This window comes from Mchenga conophoros, linkage group LG15, assembly GCF_057382185.1.
Source record: "Mchenga conophoros isolate Kocher_MC1m ecotype Shallow Benthic linkage group LG15, M_conophoros_male_GT1.1, whole genome shotgun sequence".
Lineage (NCBI taxonomy): Eukaryota > Metazoa > Chordata > Actinopteri > Cichliformes > Cichlidae > Mchenga > Mchenga conophoros.
The window spans coordinates 32,793,031-32,814,751 of NC_140540.1; the positions used below are offsets into that span (position 1 = coordinate 32,793,031).

General features: G+C 42.0%; 1 protein-coding gene across 1 annotated transcript; it reads right to left on the reverse strand.

The window, feature by feature from the left end:
* Positions 1-9,222: 9,222 nt before the first annotated feature.
* LOC146558674 (uncharacterized) lies at positions 9,223-10,354 on the reverse strand. Its single transcript, XM_085245908.1, has 4 exons — positions 10,306-10,354; positions 9,994-10,087; positions 9,726-9,813; positions 9,223-9,606 (listed from the first exon to the last, which is right to left on the reverse strand). Exons 1-4 carry the CDS (start codon positions 10,352-10,354, stop codon positions 9,223-9,225), a joined length of 615 nt encoding a protein of 204 aa, XP_085102034.1.
* Positions 10,355-21,721: the final 11,367 nt, after the last annotated feature.

Below are 21,721 nucleotides of genomic sequence, written 5' to 3' on the forward strand. Positions count from 1 at the left end.
GCTCAACACAGACAGCATCGTCAGAAGGAAAGTTGATAAAATAAATTACAAATTTTGTATTGTTCGATACATATGCGTACTGAACCGAAAGCACTGTATCGAACGGTTCAATATCGATACGAATATCGTTGCACCCCTAATATATATATATATATATATATATATATATATATATATATATATATATATATATATATATATATATATATATATATATATATATATATATATATATATACACACACATACATATGTGTGTAATATATGGAAGAAATATAGTATCATCAGAATTCAAGTATTTTTAGACATTGAATTTATGACACTGAATTTTTATCCTCCAACTTTCCCTGCAAAAATATTCACCTGCAAAAATTCACCTGCAAAAATTCACCTGCAAAAAATTCACCTGCAAAAAATTCACCTGCAAAAATTCACCTGAAAAAAATTCACCTGCAAAAATTCACCTGCAAAAGTGATGAACTTTAATGACCCAAGCCAGAGCAATCAGCACCAGATCGAGTCGAGTGGCTCTCAGCCAATTAAATTACGCTGTTTGATCACATGACACCGTTAGCCAGCAGTGTGTCTCCTAAAAGAGAGCTGTTTAAAGGTGAGTGATTAAGTTTTTCTCCTAAATAGAGATCATTACAGAACGCCTAGTCCTACTTAAAATCCCATTTATTATTATTTTTTTTTATCATCTACTCGAACTAAGGAAAACGTTTGACTAACTCAAAGACAATTTCCACGCCTCCCCTGCCTGACTGCAGAGGCAGTTTTGAATTTAGGAGCGCCAAGATGGCAGCGGCAAACCCTGGCGGCTCTCCGGTGAGTATATATATTTTTTTATCTTCAAGTTTGTCTTTTGAAACCTTAATTTTATTTAAATCCGTTGCTCATGTATAAAGTACACAGACGGGGTCTTTGCTCAACTCGTCTGAGGCGTGTCTCACTAAGCGCTACATGCTAGCATCCTGCTAACCGAGCTACCCTTTACATGCTGTGCTTTAGAAAATGGGATACTCGTTAAAAAAAATACTCCGCAGATATTGATAGATAGACGAACACTGCAAATATAATGTTGGAAACGAGAACGGCCTTTGGTGAAGGGGTAAAATACACCATGAATAGAGCCATAGAGTGAATGGCTGCCATGGTTGCAGAACAGCCTGATTTAATGACAAGAATGGGGAAGAGTGAGGTGAAGTGAACCACAGCCACAAAACACGGTCAGACAAGGCGGCAAAAGGGCAGTGATCTGTCCGTCAGTATGAAGTTGGTGTGCTTTGGTGAACAAAAACTCCAGACTGGTAGCAGGAAGATGGGAGACTCGTGTTTCACTGGAATAGTGGTGAATTAAAACATCCTTTGTTGGGGACATTTCGGTGTAAATGCATCCATACAGGCAAGACAGAGGCAGACTAGACAGTGAAGAAAACAAGGCAAACATTAGAAATATAAAAACGGAAATATAGGATGAGTCGGGGATGAGTTCCTGCCCCAAGTGGAGGAGTTCAAGTATCTCGGGGTCTTGTTCGCGAGTGATGGGAGAAGGGAGCCGGAGATCGACAGACGGATTGGGGCTGCAGCTGCAGTAATGCGGACGCTGCACCGGTCCGTCGTGGTGAAGAGGGAGCTGAGTGTAAAAGCGAAGCTCTCAATTTACCGGTCGATCTACGTCCCTACCCTCACCTATGGCCACGAGCTGTGGGTAGTGACCGAAAGAACGAGATCGCGGATACAAGCGGCAGAAATGAGCTTCCTCCGAAGGGTGACTGGCCTCTCCCTTAGAGATAGGGTGAGAAGGTCGGCCATCCGGGAGGGGCTCAGAGTAGAGCTGCTGCTGCTCCACATCGAAAGGAGCCAGCTGAGGTGGTTCGGGCATCTGACAAGGATGCCCCCTGGGCGCCTCCTGGGTGAGGTGTTCCAGGCATGTCCCACCGGGAGGAGGCCCCGGGGCAGACCCAGGACACGCTGGAGAGATTATATCTCTCGGCTGGCCTGGGAACGCCTTGGTATTCCCCCGGATAAGCTGGAGGAGGTGGCTGGGCAGAGGGAGGTCTGGGCCCCCGCGACCCGGCCTCGGATAAAGCGGATGAAGATGGATGGATGGAAATATAGGATTAATATAACATACAATTAGGGAAAATGTAAGGAACACAATGTAAATGATATTGTAAAGTCATTAAAACGGCATACTCTTGATTAAAAGAAACGCATAATTGGGTAGGATAATAACAATAATAATGTTAAAAAACATGTACAAGATGGGTATGTATACTTGTAGCCAGAATACTATAAAGTTGTAGCATGCCAGACCATCTTGATTGAATGTAACTTCGCTCCACACAAGTTTTATGGTAGACATATTCATATTGGTATCTAATAAATGATTAATTCTTAGATTTTATCGAACGTTAATTTATAAATTGTTTCTGTCTTTATGTGTTTGTTTCAGATTATGCAAGATGAAATTATTCAGTCAGCAAGACACTTGCTGCAGTTGCTGACATCATCCAACTGAACTGCTGCTGTGATGAATCAGAATACAAGGTTTACTTTAGCGAGACTTATGAGTTAATGCTACATTTAACTAAATTGTTATATATTTTGTGTCCAATATTGTCTCCATATGATTTTGTTTTTTGCAACATCTTGCAGAGAACAGAGTCAAGGTACCAGCTTGGTCAACCCTAAAAGACCATCTGTTCAATGACCAGGTGAAAAAGTCATAAACTAAACACTCTGCATGAGCATGGAATTTAGGATGCAACTTTATATCTTACCTGCTCTACACTCAGGGCTTGAATTACAACAACAGTCAATCACATAAAAAAATATACTTTTGGTAGTTCTGTGTCTGTCTCTCTCCTCCAAACCCAGATGGCTGCTGGTACTGAACCGGGTTCTGGTTCTGCTGGAGGTTTCTTCTTGTTAAAGGGGAGTTTTTCCTCTGCACTGTCACTTCATGCTGCTCAGTGTGAGGGATTGTTGAGGTTGAGTCCATATGTCCTGCGAACAACTGCTGGGCAATGACACCATGCAATTTTCTGGGATTCCTTGGATAGAAAACCTGTGAACTGCACTTGTTCTTGGTCTTCACAGCTCACCTTTTTACTGTTTATTGAATCAAAATGCTCCAGTGACATGGATTCTACATTGTAACTGATGTGATGTTCTATAAAGTGGTTTTAATAAAAAAAGGCAAAAATTAGTTTGTTTCTTTATTCAATTTTTGAACAGTGATACTCATTCAGTAAATGCAAATTATTTACATGGCAGTGCACTATAGGCATAAATCTAGACCCCTAGATAAAACATGATGGCATTATAGCAGTGACAACTCCTCCACAGTAGCAGGTGGGATTTCTTTTTTGAGGACGGCTCCTTTTACCTGTCACTACAGATGGTCTGTTTATGTTTTGATCAAGAGCCTTTTTTGGGCAGCTGAAGAGGAGAAGTCTATCTTATGGCCAACCTCTGACTGTATCTTGGTCACATTACCCAGCAAAACCCAGTATGCAGGTTCACCTGTAACAGTCCTTGTGCCACAGATCAACACTGTTGCTTCTACATTAAACAGAAGAGCAGTGACGTGGGTGCAGGTCTCCGTGACTCCGGCCTTACAGCTGCAGTGGGCGGCTTCAACCTTCCCTGTGATGCTCACAATGACCCATGGCTGCAATGCTGGTTCATTCAGTCTTTGAGAGTGCAGTACCTGAAACACACACACAAAGTTCTTGTCTTTAAATGAACTATGAGCCAAGGCTGACATAAATGTTTTATCTACTTAATCATTAATGTAACAGCGTTTAGAAAGTTAGCACATACATGTAATTTTTCATTTCTTTATGTGTCCATCTATAGAACGCTGCATGTTATATTCTAAATCTGCCTGTTCTGTCAGAAACCTGCCTGCAGAAAATGAACCTAAAGGATGTAATCACTTTCAAGATGGAGAAAGCATAAAGTGACAATTATGAATCACTTAATATGATAAGGAGATTCTGCAGGTCATTAATCAATGTATAAAATTAAAATAAAATGCATTTTTAGTGACACAAGATACAAATATGGAAGCAAGATGTATAATCGCTCAGTTTGGGGAAATTGTGGGTAGCCTGCAAGAGCCTCAACTTCTCCATACCCACAATGTGCAACAAATGGGCACAGCTGATCTTCAACAGTGGAACATCGGCCAGTTACTTCCAACTTTAACGCAGCTTGTAGTCTTGGAGAGCAGCACACCAAAACTGCATGCACAACTTCTGCTAACAGTGGAAACGGATTAAGAAATCCATGCAAACAGATTCATAAACCGAAAGAATATTATTTTACAGGATTAATGATCATATCAGCCGCTGGCTGATCACAAACCCTGAGGGTGTATACGAGAAGCAGAAGAAGCAGAGGGAATATCCCGTTTAAGTTTAGATAGTATTTGTAAAGATATTGACCATATCCTTTTCTGAAAGTGTGGATATAATGGATGGGGTAAGGTACTGACATGCTACAACTTTATAGTTGTTAAATTCTGGCTACAAGTATACATACCCATCTTGTACATGTTTTTTTTTCGTTTTTTTAAATTATTATTATTGTTATTATTATTATTATTATCCTACCCAATTATGTGTTTCTTTTAATCAGAGTATGCTGTTTTAATGACTTTACAATATCATTTACATTGTGTTCCTTACATTTTCCCTAATTGTATGTTATATTAATCCTATATTTCCATCCATCCATCTTCATCCGCTTTATCCGAGGCCGGGTCGCGGGGGCAGCAGCCTAAGCAAAGAGGCCCAGACCTCCCTCTGCCCAGCCACCTCCTCCAGCTTATCCGGGGGAATACCAAGGCGTTCCCAGGCCAGCCGAGAGATATAATCTCTCCAGCGTGTCCTGGGTCTGCCCCGGGGCCTCCTCCCGGTGGGACATGCCTGGAACACCTCACCCAGGAGGCGCCCAGGGGGCATCCTTGTCAGATGCCCGAACCACCTCAGCTGGCTCCTTTCGATGTGGAGCAGCAGCAGCTCTACTCTGAGCCCCTCCCGGATGGCCGACCTTCTCACCCTATCTCTAAGGGAGAGGCCAGTCACCCTTCGGAGGAAGCTCATTTCTGCCGCTTGTATCCGCGATCTCGTTCTTTCGGTCACTACCCACAGCTCGTGGCCATAGGTGAGGGTAGGGACGTAGATCGACCGGTAAATTGAGAGCTTCGCTTTTACACTCAGCTCCCTCTTCACCACGACGGACCGGTGCAGCGTCCGCATTACTGCAGCTGCAGCCCCAATCCGTCTGTCGATCTCCGGCTCCCTTCTCCCATCACTCGCGAACAAGACCCCGAGATACTTGAACTCCTCCACTTGGGGCAGGAACTCATCCCCGACTCATCCTATATTTCCGTTTTTATATTTCTAATGTTTGCCTTGTTTTCTTCACTGTCTAGTCTGCCTCTGTCTTGCCTGTATGGATGCATTTACACCGAAATGTCCCCAACAAAGGATGTTTTAATTCACCACTATTCCAGTGAAACACGAGTCTCCCATCTTCCTGCTACCAGTCTGGAGTTTTTGTTCACCAAAGCACACCAACTTCATACTGACGGACAGATCACTGCCCTTTTGCCGCCTTGTCTGACCGTGTTTTGTGGCTGTGGTTCACTTCACCTCACTCTTCCCCATTCTTGTCATTAAATCAGGCTGTTCTGCAACCATGGCAGCCATTCACTCTATGGCTCTATTCATGGTGTATTTTACCCCTTCACCAAAGGCCGTTCTCGTTTCCAACATTATATTTGCAGTGTTCGTCTATCTATCAATATCTGCGGAGTATTTTTTTTAACGAGTATCCCATTTTCTAAAGCACAGCATGTAAAGGGTAGCTCGGTTAGCAGGATGCTAGCATGTAGCGCTTAGTGAGACACGCCTCAGACGAGTTGAGCAAAGACCCCGTCTGTGTACTTTATACATGAGCAACGGATTTAAATAAAATTAAGGTTTCAAAAGACAAACTTGAAGATAAAAAAATATATATACTCACCGGAGAGCCGCCAGGGTTTGCCGCTGCCATCTTGGCGCTCCTAAATTCAAAACTGCCTCTGCAGTCAGGCAGGGGAGGCGTGGAAATTGTCTTTGAGTTAGTCAAACGTTTTCCTTAGTTCGAGTAGATGATAAAAAAAAATAATAATAAATGGGATTTTAAGTAGGACTAGGCGTTCTGTAATGATCTCTATTTAGGAGAAAAACTTAATCACTCACCTTTAAACAGCTCTCTTTTAGGAGACACACTGCTGGCTAACGGTGTCATGTGATCAAACAGCGTAATTTAATTGGCTGAGAGCCACTCGACTCGATCTGGTGCTGATTGCTCTGGCTTGGGTCATTAAAGTTCATCACTTTTGCAGTTGAATTTTTGCAGGTGAATTTTTGCAGGTGAATTTTTTTCAGGTGAATTTTTGCAGGTGAATTTTTTGCAGGTGAATTTTTGCAGGTGAATTTTTGCAGGTGAATATTTTTGCAGGGAAAGTTGGAGGATAAAAATTCAGTGTCATAAATTCAATGTCTAAAAATACTTGAATTCTGATGATACTATATTTCTTCCATATATTACACACATATGTATGTGTGTGTATATATATATATATATATATATATATATATATATATATATATATATATATTAGGGGTGCAACGATATTCGTATCGATATTGAACCGTTCGATACAGTGCTTTCGGTTCAGTACGCATATGTATCGAACAATACAAAATTTGTAATTTATTTTATCAACTTTCCTTCTGACGATGCTGTCTGTGTTGAGCGCTCAGTGAATCTGCGTTCGACTACTCCGCCTAGGGTCGACAGTGCAGCCTAGGCGGAGTAGTCGAACGCAGATTCACTGAGCGCTCAACACAGACAGCATCGTCAGAAGGAAGAGCGCAGGGCAAGCTAGCGAGACAGAAGTTAAGCTCTCCTTACAACATGGACCTCCCCCACCCTCATTCAGATCTGGTGTTTGGAATTATTTTGGTTTTCATGTGACGTATGACCCTGAAGGTAAGCGAGTCATGGACTAAAGTAAAACAGTATGTTGGATGTGCCATGCAATGCTCAATTACATGGGTGGGAACTAGTGTGTTAGCGTAGTTAGCTCGTTAACGTGTTGGCCGTCTAGCCCCATGCACGGGGCGATTGGCGGTAGCTCGTTAACGGAGATTTGCCGTGTTGTGGCGTTAAGGTCATTTCAACGAGATTAACCTGAAAGCACTAGTGGGAACACAACGAATATGACTGCACATTTACGCCGACATCATCCTAGTGCAAAGACAAGTGGAAGCAGAAAAAAAACAAGCAAGCATGCTACTAACTTTAGCCGAGTCATTTAGACAGCTGTTTAATATGCTGCTGAGAATATAGCCCAGAAGAAGTGGATAGTATAGCTTTTATTTTGGAAAGAGACATTTCTCTGTAATAAACTCTCTTTTCCAAAGATGAGTGATTCCTCAATCAGATACAGGGCTCGCAATATCGCTAGCCCAACGTCCCAGGGCTAGCGTTTTTTTCAGTCGGGGTACCAAAATCTATCTCTGCCCTGCCCGTCGGGCTATTGTAGGAAGAAAAAATATATGTCAATGCTTTTGCATTCTTTCGGAAATGTAGCTGGGTAATTATGTCATTGGCATCGGTGAGCCACTGTCAATATGTGACATATTGAAATTGCGTTTGAATTTGCGCTTGTTTTTTTGCTTTCACTTTGCAATCGCGCGAACTGTGTATAGAGAGCGACAGCACTGATCTGTAAGTGATGATAATTTGTGCACCAATTCCTCTGACATCGTCTTATTAATTGTTAGCTTACTATGCAAACATGACAAGTGAAATCTCCCGCAGCTTAAACATGTGAGAGGTTGATCGCAGAGAATCGCTGAGCTTATGTGAGTGCGTGTGTAAAAGCAGCAGGATTTATATTTGACTACGATGACCTGGATGACTGAGAACCTTCACAGACAGATATATATTTTAGTTCTGCTGAGCCAAATAAGACAGGTCAGGGTGAAGAAGTGACAGCCAAAGAAAAGCTTACCACAAAACGGAGAAGTTATGACAAATCAGACTATAAGGCAAAAAGAAAGTGCAGCTTTATGGTTTCATGGACAAAAGAATTTCTGTGGCTGCAATATGACGAGCTAAATAACCAGGGCTGCACATAAGTGGTCCGCAGGTGCGCATTCGCTGTCAAAATAAAAAACACGCACAAGCGTTAGGGTTAAATTTAAAAACTGTACTTTTGAGTTAAAATATATATTTATAATTTTAATAAATGGCAAATTAAAAAGTCATGAACATTTTTTTTGTATCGAAAAAATATCGAACCGTGACACCAAAGTATCGAACCGAACCGAACCGTGAATTTTGTGTATCGTTGCACCCCTTATATATATATATATATATATATATATATATATATATATATATATATATATATATATATATATATATATATATATATATATGTTGGCAGGACCAACTGTCATCTGAGGTGTCAGCCCTGGAGGAGGTACCACCAGACCACGACTACTGTTAACAGGCAAGTGCAAATTTGTCTAGGAACCTTTTCTCCGGTGGCATATGGCACTTCATGGCACTCCTGCTTACATATCTCTGTCTACATATCTTAGTGGTGCAGCAGCCGTCGATAGAGCCAGCCCTGCAAACCTGTGGATGGACGTTGCAGTGGACAGTGGGAGGATGCATCCTTAAGCTCTCTTTGCAGACCACCCTGTGTGAATCTCCACTCGTCGACTAGAAGAGACAAACCGCAGGTCACAGTTGCAGCACCCCATCCATGTCTGATCTGTCTTCAGCAGATCCAGCAACACTGCCAGGGACTTCCTGGCATGTATTGGAGTTGTGAAAGAAATGATCCGGGAACAGGACACTCAGGTTAATCTTGTGTGAACACATGTACATAGCTGCAAATATTTTAGTCTTCAAATGCTGCTTATGCATTGCACATTTGTTTTTTGTTTTTGTTTCTTTGTTGTTTATTTATTTATTGCGAAAATGAGACTTGTAACATCCAACACAAAGGGCACAATGTAACAAAATAATTTAAAGGAAAGTGTTTGCAATGCAGGAAAAAGAAGGTGTCTGGTGCCTGGAAAATCATCTCAACACACAAATGTCACAGAACTGTCAAATGAAATTAGAGGGATGCAGCAGTCATTTTGGGATCAGACGTTCCAGGATTGTAAAAAGTCTGTCCATTCGCTCCTTGCTCTCCTGTGCCCTTCTCTCCTCAGCCTCCCTTTGTTGCTGCATATCCTCCCTGATGAGGTTGAGCAGCTCGTCATCCCGATCCCGTTTCCTCTTCCTTGCTGTTGTCGGTGGCTGACTGTCTCCCTCATCAGTGTCAGATTCTGCTACATTCTGGTCACCCACTGCTGAACTTGGCCCTGGAGTGTCCTCAGGGAGAGTGGACAGTAGGACAGGGAGCCTGATGGACGGCCTCTGTACTATTACCTCGTCCATGAGGGCAAACCAGGGCCAAGTGGCAGCAGTGGGCTTCCCACTTACACCCTCTCCTGACCCTGGATACTTGCAGTCCTAATGGCAGAGGAAATAAAAACACAACAGTTAACACATGATAACACCACAACAATTCTTAGTAGGTGCACATTTACTAACTTGTGTCCTCATGACTTATCTGCTTGAGAACAACATACTTTGTATTTTGTCTTGAGGTTAACCCACTTTTTCCTTTTCTGCAAGGGGGTGACTGTCCCCTGCAAACCCATCTTCTCCAGTATAGTCCTGATCACACCTGAAAAATAAGAGCAGACAGAAACGTTGGCAACTATGTTGATCCCCACATCCGGACGTTTGCACAGCAGCACGCCAGAGTGATACCGAATGGACATCACAGGTTCTGTGCAGCATGAGGGTTAATGAAACTACACTCATATATGGGTGTGAATTGATTTGTTCTTGTACCTCCATGCCACAGTGGCAGAATTCTTCACCGCAGTGAAGAGGTGGTCGTTTTCGCCTTGCAATCTGATGAGGAGAGTTGTTTGCTCTTTGTTCCCTGCAACGTATCACAAAATGATTAATTAGCAAGATATAACGTAGCTGTATGAGAGTGGCAATGCATGACAAACTGCTGGGGTCACCATACTAGTTCAAGTGCAATCTATCACGGGGATTCTATGGATTATAAGCTAAACACAGGCATATGCCCAGAGACTACCAACAGAACCGCTATGGGGCTTTAACTTTTGTAACACCAGATTTTCAAGTACTTACATGTGAATGCAGATTCCTCTCCCACTGTCACGCCCGGTTTGCCCGCCATTGTTCCGGTCCAAAATGCTTCTACTGGTTTGGAATTTATGCGGCAGGTGGCCCGCAATGAATCCTGGGATATAGTAGGACATGAAGGATACATCGGACCCATCCTTAGAATTCAGGGAAAAGTAGGATGCATTTGTCGCCACATTTTGAGTACTCTTTGAATTCGGACAGCCTTCGCCACGTCGCTGTGACGTCATTGCCTCCAAATGTGGCATTGGCGCATCCTTCCCCAGAATTCGGACACGGCTAACCCTCAAATTTGCGGAGAGGTAGGACGCATTTGTCGCCACATTTTGAGTGCTCTTTGAATTCGGACAGCCTTCGCCACGTCGCTGTGACATCATTGCATCCAAATATGCCATTTTAAGCATCCTTCCCCTGAATTCGGACACAGCCACTGTGTTGGAAGGACGAGCAATTCTGAAAAGTAGCTCAAAAGAAAAAGGACGGTATAGAGACAGGTTGTGTCCAGATGCAAAGAGACTGTAATTGCAAAAAAAAAAATAGCGTGCATTGGAAATGTGGACCCGTATGAAATCCGGCAGTGGAGTAGAAACCCTGAAGACCAAACCACTATTGACTTAGCATGATCTATTCTTGTACCTTGTTTGCAAAGTCAGCGCATACACGGAGCACCAATTTCGCCATTATAAATCTCTGGAGGCCCACATCCAATTCACCAAGGACTGGGTACAATTGTGAGTACGCCGTCATTCAAACAAAGGTAAGTCAGCCTGAGTACTGCGAATAAAATGCGTTTGATTTCCCTCTGAACATTCAGATTAGTGCAAGCATAAATTCATTCATGAGGGGGAGATTACAGTAAGAACATGTGGAAGCTCTGTTAGATGGATAACATAGTGAGTTCAGTGCACTGATGTGACATTGTTCTGAAGGATTTAGTTATTCTCTATGGTTAAAGAAATTGCACTAATTAATTCATATTTATTATAAATAATCCTAATTACACATCTTGCTTCCGTGTTTGTGTGCTGTGTCACTAAAAATACATTTTATTTTAGTTTTATACATTGGTTAATGACCTGCAGAATCTGCTTATCATATTAGGTGTCCACAATTGTCACTTAAAGTCAAACTTTATGCTTTCTAAAAAGAAATATGCAGATTTAAAATATAACGTGCAGCTTTCTATAGATGGATACATAAAAACACTTTATTTGTTACATTTATGATTAATGTATTTGAACGTAGATACAACACATTTGTGTTGGCCTTGGCTTATTAAAGTTCGTGTCTTGAACTTTGTCTGTGTGTGTTTCAGGTACTGCACTCTCAAAGACTGAATCAACCAGCATTGCAGCCATGGGTCATTGTGAGCATCACAGGGAAGGTTGAAGGCGCCCGCTGCAGCTGTATGGCCGGAGTCGTGGAGACCTGCACCCACGTCACTGCTCTTCTGTTTAATGTAGAAGCAACAGTGTTGATCTGTGGCACAAGGACTGTTACAGATGAACCTGCATACTGGATTTTGCTGGGTAATATGACCAAGATACAGCCAGAGGTTGGCCATAAGATAGACTTCTCCTCTTCAGCTGCCCAAAAAAAAAGGCTCTCAATCAAAACATAAACAGACCATCTGTAGTAATAGGTAAAAGAAGCCGTCCTCAAAACAAAAGAATTCCACCTGCTACTGTGGAGGAGTTGGATCAACTGATAGGAAAATATTTTTCCAAGCATAGTTCTGTTCTGAATAACCCATAATGTTTTAATTTAGGAGGGGGGGGGGGGGGGGGCTGTAAATAATTTGCATTTACTGATTATGTACTTACTAATTACCACTGTTCAAAAGTTGAATAAAGAAACAAACAAATGCTTGCCTATTTTTAATTAAAACCACTTTATAGAACATCACATCAGTTATAATGTAGAATCAATGTCATGTATAATTTACAAATGACAAAATGTTTACATAAAATCATGACAGCATTTATATAATATCACCCACTAATAGCATTCTGTAATTTACTGTGTCTTTTGAAAATGTATCACTACATATACAGCACAAGACTTTTAAGAGTATTTAACAAGGGCATTTTCCCTGGTTTTACCAACACACTGGGGCACATGTTCACCAAAACGCAGCAAACCTTTGCCATTTTATCCAGAAAGGTCACCTTTTCACCCTCACATGGAAGAAGTAATCTGATTGGTATGTAGCATGTACAAAGATTTCGTAGTGAACCATGTGTAGTGTTGGATTTCTTTCATTCATTTCATAGGCTGGTTTGCCTGCAATAATGCCAAATAATTAGCAACTCTAGAAATAAAGGTAGTTCTGCATGTTTGTTCTAATTTGCTATGACCTCAGAGTGCATTGAAAATAAAAAGAGTAATATGAACTTATTTAGAACTTACCAGAATGAAAATACTGAAGCACACCAACAGATATCTGTGGATGGTAGAGAACTGAATATCAGCTCGTCTCACAGCTGCTATCCAGGCTAGACACCTTCTTTTGGTAACATCCAACACATAAGCTCCCTCATGATGCTTCCAGGTGAGGAAACAATGAAAAGAGAGCCCATTTTCAAGCTTATTCCCTTGCCGGTAGTGCAATCTAACATTACAACCGATCACACAGCAAATTTGTTTGGCCTGCTAATATAGCGCCTCAACCAAAAATCCTGGCTATGCCCCATCCGGTAAGATCACACTCCAGAGCCCTATTAACGTACAGATCTAGAAAGAAGACGCTGCATTTTTAACTCTGAGGGAGATGGAGAATGAGCCTATTTCCAAAAAAACAAAAGTGGAGTGTGTTCCTTTAAGTACTATATTGTATATATTGTCAAAAACTAAAGTGTACATAGCAGTTGTTGTATCTTGTTTACTGTATCACTGACAGATAATTTCAAAGTCAAGTGAACGCTACAGTGAACGTGAGATACTGTGTAATGTGAAATACTGTAAGAAAATGAATAAACAACCTAATTCTTGCTAAACCTTTGACTCTGTTTTGTTTGAATCCAACTGTTTTTTGCAGATGTACATAAAACATGTTACTTTTAGTATTATTATTGTTATCATCATCATCATTATTGCACTAAATACATTTTAAATAAAGGATACTTTGATATACATTCTACTGTAAGGTTGGAAATGTATTTTCTTCACTCTGAAATATCTTTTGAAATGTATTTTGGTTTGAAAAAAATTATATTTTCAATTTCAATTTTTGAGCATCACAAATACAACATATATTTACCATATATTTGAAATATATTTTGGCCAGGAAAAATGTATTTTTTTACCGTATGGGTTTGTAGTTAATACCCGTACTGAACCAGAAGTACAGATACCTGTGTTAAAAAAAAATACTCCAGTAAAAGTTAAAGTAATGAATCAATTTCATTACTCAACCAAAGCTGAAAAAGTACATTGTGGTATGAAAGACCCAAGGCACACAGCGTTGACAGTACATGGATGCTTTACTTACAATGTGATAATTGCTTGTGCTGCTGCCTCGCTTGTCATGAACTGTGTGTGAGGGAGGCACGATTGGACCCAAAATGCAGACTCAGTGGGCAGGACTTAACACAAAAGCACAGCTTTATTGCTGGAATGTCAAAGAAACAAAACTGAACTGGAGATTACAGGAACCTAAACCAACAAATGGAACACACAGCAAGGTATGAGGGAGATAGCAACACTGGACAGAGGGAGACACAGAGATAAATACACACAAGGGCAAACAAGGGAACAAACCACAGGAGGAAAGAAACTTGATTTAAAATAAGAAAAAAAAACATAAGAAAAATCAAACACAGCTGAATGTGATCTAACTAAGAGTCAGGGGGAACAAAACTGAACATTATGTACACCGGACAGGAGACTATCAAAGTAAAACAGGATGCACTGAGACGTAGACTAATTCATACAACATGACATGGGAGGTAGGAGGAAAGAACACTCAGGGAAGTTAGATGGACTAGGGAGATAAGGAAGGAAATAAGACAGAGAGAGAGTGAGGGAGCAGAGAACCAAGAGGGAGAGAGCGGGAGCAAGAAATGATGAGCTGGGGAAACATGGAAAAACATGACAGACAGGGGCGAAATGGAATTAACATAAGGAGGGGGAACATGGGAACAGAAAAGGGAAACAAGACACAAGGACACACAAACACACATACAGGGAGTGCAGAATTATTAGGCAAGTTGTATTTTTGAGGAATAATTTTATTATTGAACAACAACCATGTTCTCAATGAACCCAAAAAAACTCATTAATATCAAAGCTGAATGTTTTTGGAAGTAGTTTTTAGTTTGTTTTTAGTTTTAGCTATTTTAGGGGGATATCTGTGTGTGCAGGTGACTATTACTGTGCATAATTATTAGGCAACTTAACAAAAAACAAATATATGCCCATTTCAATTATTTATTTTTACCAGTGAAACCAATATAACATTTCTGACATTCAAAAACAAAACAAAAATAAATCAGCGACCAATATAGCCACCTTTCTTTGCAAGGACACTCAAAAGCCTGCCATCCATGGATTCTGTCAGTGTTTTGATCTGTTCACCATCAACATTGCGTGCAGCAGCAACCACAGCCTCCCAGACACTGTTCAGAGAGGTGTACTGTTTTCCCTTCTTGTAAATCTCACATTTGATGATGGACCACAGGTTCTCAATGGGGTTCAGATCAGGTGAACAAGGTGGCCATGTCATTAGTTTTTCTTCTTTTATACCCTTTCTTGCCAGCCACGCTGTGGAGTACTTGGACACGTGTGATGGAGCATTGTCCTGCATGAAAATCATGTTTTTCTTGAAGGATGCAGACTTCTTCCTGTACCACTGCTTGAAGAAGGTGTCTTCCAGAAACTGGCAGTAGGACTGGGAGTTGAGCTTGACTCCATCCTCAACCCGAATAGGCCCCACAAGCTCATCTTTGATGATACCAGCCCAAACCAGTACTCCACCTCCACCTTGCTGGCGTCTGTGTCGGACTGGAGCTCTAAGCCCTTTACCAATCCAGCCACGGGCCCATCCATCTGGCCCATCAAGACTCACTCTCATTTCATCAGTCCATAAAACCTTGGAAAAATCAGTCTTGAGATATTTCTTGGCCCAGTCTTGACGTTTCAGCTTGTGTGTCTTGTTCAGTGGTGGTCGTCTTTCAGCCTTTCTTACCTTGGCCATGTCTCTGAGTATTGCACACCTTGTGCTTTTGGGCACTCCAGTGATGTTGCAGCTCTGAAATATGGCCAAACTGGTGGCAAGTGGCATCTTGGCAGCTGCACGCTTGACTTTTCTCAGTTCATGGGCAGTTATTTTGCAACCCTGTTGACTATTTTGAATGAAACGCTTGATTGTTCGATGATCACGCTTCAGAAGCTTTGCAATTTTGAGACTGCTGCATCCCTCTGCAAGATATCTCACTATTTTTGACTTTTCTGAGCCTGTCAAGTCCTTCTTTTGACCCATTTTGCCAAAGGAAAGGACGTTGCCTAATAATTATGCACACCTGATATAGGATGTTGATGTCATTAGACCACACCCCTTCTCATTACAGAGATGCACATCACCTAATATGCTTAATTGGTAGTAGGCTTTCGAGCCTATACAGCTTGGAGTAAGACAACATGCATGAAGAGGATGATGTGGACAAAATACTCATTTGCCTAATAATTCTGCACTCCCTGTAAACACAAACACATAGAGAGGGACGCAGGGGTTTGAAACAAGGTAAACCTTGTCAGGTCCTGGCATCATACTTAAGTAGGGTGGCATGAAAGTGTGATGGAGAACAGCTGTGTTAGCTAGCCTCCCTTGACACCACACCTTGAACTAACTGCTCCACCCCTCCCCTGCAGATGAGCCACAAACCACACCCCTGTTTGGAGAGATATGAACAGAGGGTGAAAGACCGTTTCCTGCTAATGTACACAAGTGGGTTGTCGACCCCCCTTACCTGCTGGGACAAAATGGCCCCCAGCCCTCCGTTCAAGGCATCAGTCTACAGAATAAAAAGGAGGAAGAAGTTAGGTGTGTAGAGCAGCGGTCCCCAACCCCCTCGGACCGGTACCGGTCCGTGAGTTGTTTGGTACCGGGCCGCGAGAGTTGAGGCTCAGGTGTGAAATGTATGGTTTTCAGGGTTTTTATCGGTTTTCAGCGTTATTTTATTATCGTTTTTATCGTTAACTTGGTTTTCCTGGGTCTTTTCACGTGTGTTATGAATAAATCTTCTTTTTTTCGGTACCGGTACTAGTTTTATTTTATTGTATTTATCCGCGACACCTTAAAGGCCGGTCCGTGAAAATATTGTCGGGCATGAACCGGTCCGTGGCGCAAAAAAGGTTGGGGACCGCTGGTGTAGAGCAAGGGTTCCCCACAGAAAGCCTTCTTCACCTGCAAGAATGCCATGTGGCACTGCTCAATCCACTCCAGTGGACCTGATCTTGGCAACCCTTTTGGGTGAGATCACCCAGGGGCCTGATCATGTCCACAAAGCCTGGCGGTAGTAACCAACCAGCCCCAAGAACCGCCTTGCATCCTTTTGGTCATTGGACGTGGGCAGGATGCAATGGCTGGTGCTTCATCCATTTACAGGCCCACCTGCTTGCCATCAAAGTGGTACCCCAGACACATAGTCACCTGGTCCATGAGCCGTTGGAAGATGGCTGGCGTCTCAAAATGGTGTTCTATGAGACTGGTTCAGCTGGGCAGAGGGGAGAACACATCTGCAAAACCTTGTTGCAATGCAACAACATCCACTCTCTGGATTTGTGTGAGATGGTCATCACAATGGAGGGAGGCAGGAATGGTGGAATTTAGGACCTCTGACCCCAGATCATCTATCTCCTTCACCAGACTCAGCAGAGAAGTGATTTCAGCCTCTCTCCTTGCTTTAAGGAGATTGAGATGATATATCTGTGTGGCCTCCCCTGTCTGACTGTACCACTTCACAGTCCATGTCCCCCCCCCCCCACCGTGTGACAGCAAAGGGTCCTTGCCACCCGTGGGGGACATTTAAAAGCGCAAGTTACTGGTGAGTAACTTTGAGCTAGAAGAAGGGAGTAATACAAGCACTTTATCTCCCAGCAAAAATTGCCTGAATCTAGACCCTCTGTTGTACAGGTGGTGCTGACATTGCTGGTCTCGAGCAAATTTTTTCGTAACAACCTCCCCAAAAGTGTGCAGCTTTACTCTCAGGTCAAGAATGTATTGAATTTAATTTTTAACCTGGCTCAGACCTTCTTCCCAGCTTGCTTTAATCAGGTCCAAACCCTGTGACTTTCTGCTGAGCAATAACTCCAGCTTAACTGTGGAGGCCTGGGCACCTCCCGTACTGCAAAAAATAGCTGCGTTCATTTTTGTGAATGGGGTTATGAATCATGGACTTTAAAGTTATATTAAGCTGCTCCACCAGCCCATAAGCCGGAGGGTGGTAGACACTGATCCGAACAAATTTAATGCCCAAAAAATTCATATAGCTGCTTTAGTATACAAGACATGAACCATGTGCCCTTGTCAGTCAGTATCTCTTTTGAAATGCCAACTTGGGAGATGACCTGAAACAGCGCCTGCGCCATACTCTTTGCAGAAGTGGTCCTCAGCGGCACTGCTTTGGGTTATCACATTGCATAATCCACCAGAACCAATACAAAGCAATATTCACTTGCACTCTGGTGAAATGGCCCGATGATCTCCATGTCAATGTACTAAAATATGACCTCCATTAAGGGTAACGGCTGCAAAGGTGCTTTTGGGATGGCTGGCTGGTTAACCAGCTGACACTAATGCCCAGCCAATAAAATGGCTCAATTATTTGCTCCAGAGTTTTATCATGTGCCATATGCCATAATGAGCCACTTGAAAAATCATTTCCCGTTGGCTTTTAGTTTGCCAGTGAAAATCTAAATGATTTGAAAAAGGCTTGAGGAAAGTGTTGTGGTCAGATGAAATCAAATCCACCTCTTTGGCATCAGCTTAACCTACTGTGTTCAGAGGAAGAGAAATGTTGGGTACAAAGAACAGCATCCCCACAGTCAAGCACTGAGTTGGAAACATTATGTTTTGGGGCTGTTATTATTATTATTATTATTGCTAAGGGTACAGGAAGACTTCACAATGGACGGGGCCATATTCTGTAACATCTTGGATTAGATGTTACAGAACATCTACTCTCCTTGACAATGTCACAAAAGCTCAAGGCAATAAAGGTGTCATGGTCTGTGGAATGCGTGATGCTCGGGTAGCCACACCCCCGGGCTGGGCCATCACTAGCACACCTGCTCTCCATCCCGGTGATTACACGGAGATCCACTTAATCCGGCGCTGACGGATGCTCCACGCCAGTCCGTAGTCATCCCCACAGTGGTAACCAGACTTCCACGAAAAGTGTGCATTCTCTTCTGCTTGGAACTTTGTTTAACCTGCCTACTTCTGTCCAGATTTCTACTCGGCGTCTGCTACCTGCCTGTCCTCCGGCTCAACTGGATCTCGCGGCGCTCACCTGGCCCACTCGCCATTCCACGGACTTCCTGCCCCCACGGACTGCCACACTTCCCTCCCGAGCTCCCACGGTTCCGTTCTATCGTAAGCCCCTACTCTAACTCAGTCCTGATATGTTCTCCCCGCTTCCTGGCTCCCTAGTAATCATCTCCCCTTTCTATTGCAGCCCCCCTTCCTCGTGTCATTGTTTCCCCGGATTTTTAGTTTCTGTTTTGCTCTCTACTTTCCCCGGGTCGCCTTTCGTTGTTTTAATAAAGTGTCTTTTTGTTAGCTCGGAGTCTGCGCCTGGATCCTTTCGTGCCCGCGCACCACGGCGCATGACAAAAGGATTAGCAAAAGAAGCAGCACATTAAGCTCATGGAGTGAGCTTGGCAGTTTGTAGACCTCAAAATGATTCAAATGTATTCTTTTTGAATTTTTAAGCCTACTGAATCATCAGGTAAAAGTAACTTAGAAAGCAGATTCAAAACTAATTCAGATCCATAATAAAGCTTGTGTTTATCTATACTGGTTCTTAAACTGATGGGTGCAACACACACAATACTCTGGGTCCTCATAGAGAAATTGTTATTGCTCTTTCCACTATGGAATCATCTGATAGACTAGATAAAGAGTGCTTTATCCTTTATGCTCTCTCCTTTCTTTTGACTACAGGAGAACAATCACAGTAATTATTCATGATGTCCAGACTGTCACTTCTGTAATCCGGGCCTGTCACTCTTCAGAGTGAGGAGGCTGTTCCTTTGGAACGTTCCACATTCAAGGTCCATTAACTGTGAGCAGCCACACTGCTTCACTCTTTTATCCCATGCCCTTGAAAGAAAACAGCTTGAGTACTTTCAAATACTGAGAAGATGTGGATTTATCCCTAAATGAAATATATAGTGGCTTGCAAAAGTATTCGGCTCCCTTGAACTTTTCCACATTTTGTCACATTACAGCCACAAACATGAATCAATTTTATTGGAATTCCACTTGAAAGACCAATACAAAGTGGTGTACACGTGAGAAGTGGAATGAAAATCGTACATTTTTTACAAATAAATAAATGAAAAGTGGGGTGTGTGTAATTATTCAGCCCCCTTAGTCAATACTTTGTAGAACCACCTTTTGCTGCAATTACAGCTGCCAGTCTTTTAGGGTATGTCTCTACCAGCTTTGCACATCTAGAGACTGAAATCCTTGCCCATTCTTCTTTGCAAAACAGCTCCAGCTCAGTCAGATTAGATGGACAGCGTTTGCGAACAGCAGTTTTCAGATCTTTCCACAGATTCTCGATTGGATTTAGATCTAGACTTTGACTGGCCCATTCTAACACATGGTTATGGTTTGTTTTAAACCATTCCATTGTTGCCCTGGCTTTATGTTTAGGGTCGTTGTCCTGCTGGAAGGTGAACCTCCGCCCCAGTCTCAAGTCTTTTGCAGACTCCAAGAGGTTTTCTTCCAAGGTGTGTATAGAGTGATGTACAGTGTTATTTTTCCGCCACACATAGCGTTTTGCATTTTGGCCAAAAAGTTCCATTTTGGTCTCATCTGACCAGAGCACCTTCTTCCACATGTTTGCTGTGTCCCCATTTTTGGGGGTGCCTGGCTTAAAACAGGACATGTTAGCTGCATTTAACCTTCAGTTACTCTTTATATAGTTAGGTAGGAGTCAGACCATGTTTCTTTTTAGCTGAAAAACATTACACCCAGGTAACCTGCAGTGTTGAAAGCGTGTTTTCCGACAATGTTTGCTACCCTACAATCTGTCCTGCTCTGTAGTAAATTCAGCGACATTTGACCGTCCTGTTGCTCCCATTGAAATGTATACAGCCTATTTAAAATCTAAAACTTTAAATTGTCCGCCGCCTACTGTTGTTACCACTGTCCTGTTTGAAATGGATACTAACTAGCTAACTGACTGAATGCCCATTAACCTTATAACTCCTGTTGTGTGTGTGTTTGTGTACAGAGAGACAGCCAGGTTCATGATGGATATAAGGAAGTTTTTTTCAAAAAAAAGGAGCCACATTCAGGTAAAAGTGTAAGATCAAATGATCCATCAATCAAGAATAATGTTGGATCAGTGTTTCAATGTTTATATCTTTTATTAGATGTTCATGTGGTTTGATTATTTGCCTTTTGGTTGAAAGTAGACTGAGAGAGGACTTTTTGTTAGTGATCTTAATAGAATCAACTAATTGAATACAATCTATTTATGTATGATTGTCAGTCCAAAGAGGGAGAGAGGAAAGAGGGGAAGGTCAGGAAGAACCAGGTAAGAAAACAGACAGGGAATAGTGACAGGCACAACAGAAACTGTTAAACTGACAAAGAGAAAAAACCTGATTTTACTCACACAATCTGAAAGTTGTGTTCTCCCGATATTAAAGCTGCTATACAGAATCTGCAAAACAAACTAGGTTGAAACATTTTTGACCATCTTTAACAACATTCCAACATAACTTAAAATTGATTGGGGAGATTAAAATTAATGATATATTTTTATGTGGTTCAGCCACAACTCTACTAAAACCTCAGTCAGTAATAGGTAGGCCAACTTTTGGACCGTCCAGTTGTCTGTATGACTGCCGCAGTACGTACATCACATTTGCACACTATCAGAAAGTGCCAAACAGCCCTGGTGGAGTGAGGAGCTGTAAAGAGAAGCAGAGTGCTCTGTTTATATTCTAAAAATGTTTTAAGCTTGTTTCAAAGATTCTGTACTGCAGCTTTAAATGTTTTCCAAAAGCACACATACACTCAACTTATCAGTGTTTCTCAAACTTTTTACAGTGTGTACCACCTGATAAAAAAAATGTCAAGCTCTCCCAAGGACCACGATGAAAGCATGAAAGTCATAAAGCTTACAACACAAAATTAGTATTATTAAATTAGTAAAATTAGTAT